Genomic DNA, 5,569 nt, shown 5'->3' with positions numbered 1-5,569 from the left:
ACCACCACCACCACCATCATCCTCAATCATAACCGCCACCATTATCAACTACCACCACTATCATTCTCAACTACAACCAGCACTCTTCCACCTCAACTACCACAACTAACCACCCCATCACCATCAACAACCATAGCTGGCACTGCCCATCATTATAAACTACCATCACCCACCACCACCTTCCTCAATCACAGTTACTACCACCACATGTCATTATTAACTATCACCACCCTCCTCAATAATAATTGTCACCACTACAAATCACCACTAGCTACTACCATGAACCACCACTGTCAACCAAAATTATCACCAAACACGCCTCAAGTTGGCATTCGCAAGCACCATCGTTAATCATCACCATCGGCAACTACCATATTTTAAAACACTATAATTTATTGATAGAATATTATATTAATTATTATTTCATTTGAATTTTATGTTTATTAAATTTTAAATAAAGATAAATTTTTATATATTCAAATGTTAAAAATCAAACAGTCTTAATTATTTAGTATTCAGATCTTCATACACATCTTAATATTCAGATGTGTATTTAGATTCAGGAATCTTCATACACATCTTAATATTCAGATGTGTATTCAGATTCAGACGTCTTAATCTTAAAAAAAACAAATGAGGCCCAATAGCCTTTTGGTCAAGCTTCTAAAATCAACTTATTTTGAGAAATATTTTTTTCAAAAGCGTATTTTTTTCAAAAGTACTTTTTGTGAGAAACCGTTTGTGTTTGGCTAATTAATTTAAAAAATATTTTTGAGCATTAATTAGTGTTTGGTCAAACTTTTAAAAAGTGCTTCAACGTGTATTTTTTTAAAAAGTGCTTTTCAAAAAAGTATTTTTAAAAAATTACTTTTTCTGCTTCTCCAAAACTACTTTTGCTTCTGGTTCTACTCAAAAGTATTTCTTTTCTTTTAAAAGCTTGGCCAAACACTTCATTTTCAAGGATTTTTTTTATTTTTTAAAAGTGCTTTTAAAAAAAATACTTTTGACTTTGGAGAAACTTGACCAAACCGGATATAAGCCATTAAAACTTGTGACACCGTCAAAAGAGAGTAGCAATGTTAGATCTCCGATTCCTGCAATATGCCTTAGAAATCAGAAGGAATCTAAGTGGTCTGCACATGGAATGACCCATTTACCAGCAACAGTCCGTACATAATCTGAGATTTTGCAGATGTTAAGCAAATAAGCAAGAAAAAAAGAGTACAATAACAATAAAGCAAATACCATAGGTAGTTTTGTGAGAAAAACCACTGTTTTGAAAGAAAACAAAATTATTGGTAAAGAAATTTGACAGAAGTAATGCTATTCACTCAACTGTGGCAGGTCCATAGATTATGGGTTCCAAGAAATCCAGTAGCTTTTGTATAAGATCATATATTTCTATTAAAAAGTTTATTAACTATATATAACTGTGAGCCCAATTATTATTCTTGAAATCGATGTAGGAATCCATAAAATTAAAATATTAGAATCCACCTATGCAGTTGAGAAGTGAACGCGAAAAGGCTTGAGGCCATAGCTTCTAACTTCACGTTCCTAATTTTTTCAAATGGTTTCAAACTTGAAGCTATCTGTCACTATAATTTTTTCAATACTTGTTTTTTTTTATATATCCATCTTTGCCATCATATGTCTCCTGTTAGGCATATGAACAATAATCATGCACCTAAAGTCAGTATAAATGAAGGTTAATTATCGATAAAGCACTAAATACACTTATTAGGTAATTACAGCTGAATATTTAGACATACGGTAAAATATGATAACATGTTATTAGCATACGAATATCCAAGATTTCAAGAGCATGAGTGTTATGGAGCTACATCCATGACACAAATGAAGGTTCTAGAAGAAGAAGAAGCTCTGTTATTAGTTGACTGAGAAGAAGAAAAATGAATAGTTGTACAATATCACTAACTAATTACTGTATTTATACTACCACTAACTAACTAACTAATTACACTTAACTGAGCCTCACTATACTCAACATCCCATCAAGCTGAGGGATGAAATACATCTTTCATTCCCAGCTTGTCTAAATAGATATTCGTGTGTGGCGTGCATAGACTCTTAGTTAACATATCTGCTAGCTGCTCAATTGTTCTGACATGTTGAGTTTTAATCAGGCCTTGAACTAGTTTTTCTCTCACAAAATGACAATCAATGTTAATGTATTTGGTTCGTTCATGAAAGATAGGGTGAGCTGCAATTTGTATAGCAACCATACTATCACAATGCAACTGTATAGGCTGAACTAGTTCAGTTCCCAGCTCCTTAAAGAGTCCTGTTATCCACACCACTTCTGCTATAGTAGAGGCCATACTTCGGAATCAGCTTCAGCAGAGCTCATGGACATAGTTCCCTGTTTCTTTGATTTCCATGATATTAGTGATTCACCAAATTTTACTGCATAGCCTGTAACGATCCGACCGGTCATTTCGAGCTCTAGCTCATTGTTCGGCGGTTTGAGGCCATGAGTAGCTTCACTTCAGGTATTATGACTTGTACGCGTGGTCAGAATTGAATTTCGGGAAGATCAGAGTTGATATGGAAAGAAAATTCTCATTTCGGAAGCTTTAAGTTGGAAGAATGGACTAAAGTTGGATTTTTGAGTAAACGACCTCGGAATTGGGATTTGAGGGTTCCAACAGGTTCGTCTGATTATTTTGGACTTGCGCGTATGTCCGGATCGGCTTTTGGATGACAGGGGAGTGTTTCGGCGCCTATTGTGGAAGTTAGCATTTTTGAAAGAATTTCATAAATTTGGGTTGAAGTGTATTTCAATGCTATCGATGTCCGTTTGGGATTCTGAGTCTGGGAATTGCTCCGTATGGTGATTCTGGTATTGAAAGCGCGTCCGGAAGTGGATTCGGAGGTCCGTAGGTCATTTTGGGGTCATTTGACGAAAGTTAGAAATTCGAAGGTTTTTGAGGAGTCTGATCGGAAATGGACTTTGTGATATCGGGGTCAGAATCCGATTTCGGAAGTTGGAGTAGGTCCGTAATGCCACATATGACTGTTGTGCAAAATTAGAGGTCAATCGGACGTGATTTGGCAGGTTTTAGCATCGAATGTAAAAGTTTGAAGTTCTAAAGTTCATTAAGCTTGAATTGGGGTTCGATTTTTGATTTTGGTATTGTTTGATGTGATTTAAGTCCTCGAACAAGTCTGCGTGATATTTTGGAACTTGTTGGTATAATTGGATGGGGTTTCGGGGGGCCCTAGGTGGATTCTGGATGGTTAACAGATCGAATTTAGAATTTGAAGAAGAGTTGAGGCAGCTGATGTCTGGTGTACCCGCACCGCAAATGATATCAAGAAAGAGATATGATTTAAATGGTAAATTTATATTTGAACGCGTTGCATGTATGATTCGCGAGCGGGATAATAGATGCATCTATGGTTTGCGCCGTTCGATCCTTGACAGTGCACAATTTATATTTATGTTGGATTGAGTTGAACGCCCTCGGTAGGATTTACAGTTTATATTAATGTTGGATTGGGCCGAAAGTCCTCGGTGGAATTCTTGTGTGATAATAGATTTGGAAACCCTTTTTCCTTTTATAAATTGTATAAATTCGTTGTTTGAATGATCAAATGCTATAAAAGAAGGAAGTGTTTGGGGGGTTTTCAATATGATGAAGCAATTGTGCTTGTTCTAAGTTTTATTGTTATCTCTATAAATCGTGCTTAATTAGAATTTCATATTATCATATTGTTGGACCACTAGTAAATGTCGGAGTCGATCTCTCGTCACTACTTCTTCGAGGTTAAACTGGATACTTACTGGGTACGCGTTATTTTCGTACTCATACTACACTTGCTGTACATTTTGTTATACAGGCACATGTGTGTTCAGTGGCCTTGTAGGCGCAGTAGCATGGTCGATACGGGGATTTAGGTGAGTTGCATCTTATGAGACAATCTGTAGCCAGCAGAATCTCCCTCAGAGTACTTGTGTTTTCTTTTCTGTCAAATATTGCATTCCAGAGAGTTATTGTATTGTATTTTAATTCCTAGTAGACACTCATGCACTTGTGACACCGGGTTCTGGGACGATTTTGGGATATTCTGTATTGAAATTGAGAAATATTATTATTAATCTGAAAGGATCATCTTTTACTAGTTAAGTTGAAGCAAATTTATGATTCTAAAATATTAAAAAGAGAATTTAATTAACCATTTAGTGTTGGCTTGGCTGACAGTGGTGTCCGGCGCCATCACGATCTTTAATGGATTTTGGATCGTGACATAGCATGTCACTGATCTTCTTGATTCTACACAGTCCCCCAATCAGAATCACAGTATGCATACAAAGATTTGCTTGCTTTTGCAGATATAAACAATCCAAATCCAGGGGCAGTTTTTATGTACCTCACCACTCTTTGAGCAACTTCCATGTGAGAAACCTTAGGTGCATACATACACTAATTTAGCACTTGAACCACAAAGGCAATGCTAGGCCTTGTCATGGTTAAGTATAACAACCTTCCAACTAGTCTCTGATAGCCTCCCCTGTCTTCAAGTTCTCTATCCACTGTAGACCCAGCTTTTGGTATTTGCTTGTCAAACTCAATGAATGTGAGCTTATGATTGAACTCCAGAGGTGTTGCTGCTGGCTTTGCACATGCTAGCTCTAGTTTAGAGACTAGTTCTAGAGCATACTTCCTTTGGCACATAACAATTCCTTTCTGAGATCTAGAGAACTCAATCCCTAAAAGGTATTTCAGTTCACCAAGATCTTTCATCTTGAACCTCTCCTTCAAATCCTTCGTGACTTGTTGGATCAATCTTAGACTGCTCCGAGTCACTAGAAGATCATCTACATAGACAAGGATGACTACTAATTTTGAATTCATCTTCTGAGTAAATGACGAGGCCAATGTGTATAGGATTTTCCTACTCGTGCTTTGTCAAATTCTAGTATAGTTTATAATATCGTCCCACAGAGATTGAAAAATCTATTCTACAGACTTATAATATTTTAGCTACTATTTGAGAGAATCAGATTGATGAAAAGTTTGTGGAATTAAAACTTTTTAAATGCTTAACAAAATTAAACAAATTTCGAAAGATTTGTAATTTAAAAAAGAGTTGGGATTCGTTGAATTCACTTAATAATATATTATAATAAAATCTCACTTTCTACATATATTTCTCTAAAGGATAATTGTTTATTGCTAATACAATATTATCTTATCTCACCAAGAATTAATTAACTGATAACACTCCGTGAGGTTATGTAATTAATTGAGTTAAAATTGATGACGGTTAAACCGAAATATCTTCTGGTCTGAATTGTGCTAAAAGATAGTAAAAATTTCGTGAGAATATTTTTACTAAATCAATAATCCTGCGACTACAATACCTCTGTGAGAATTAAAATTGAGGCAAGCAAGATTATTGACTTTTAATAATAGCTTACTAATAATTACTCTCACTTCACTATTTTATTCAATAGTTACTATATATTAATTTTGCTCTGTGAGAATTACAAAATTAATATGAGAGTAACTTAAAGATAAAATATATAGAAGTGATAACAATG

At 35.2% G+C, this 5,569-nt stretch overlaps 1 protein-coding gene across 1 annotated transcript; it reads right to left on the bottom strand.

Moving 5' to 3' along the window:
• Positions 1–4,448: 4,448 nt before the first annotated feature.
• LOC138884001 (uncharacterized mitochondrial protein AtMg00810-like) lies at positions 4,449–4,880 on the bottom strand. Its single transcript, XM_070164737.1, has one exon. It carries the CDS (start codon positions 4,878–4,880, stop codon positions 4,449–4,451), a length of 432 nt encoding a protein of 143 aa, XP_070020838.1.
• Between the last annotated feature and the right edge of the window lie 689 nt (positions 4,881–5,569).

Source organism: Nicotiana sylvestris, chromosome 12 (genome assembly GCF_000393655.2).
Source record: "Nicotiana sylvestris chromosome 12, ASM39365v2, whole genome shotgun sequence".
Taxonomy (NCBI): Eukaryota; Viridiplantae; Streptophyta; class Magnoliopsida; order Solanales; family Solanaceae; genus Nicotiana; species Nicotiana sylvestris.
The sequence above is the reverse complement of the archived record's forward strand: the minus strand, read 5'-3'. Positions and strand labels throughout refer to the sequence as shown.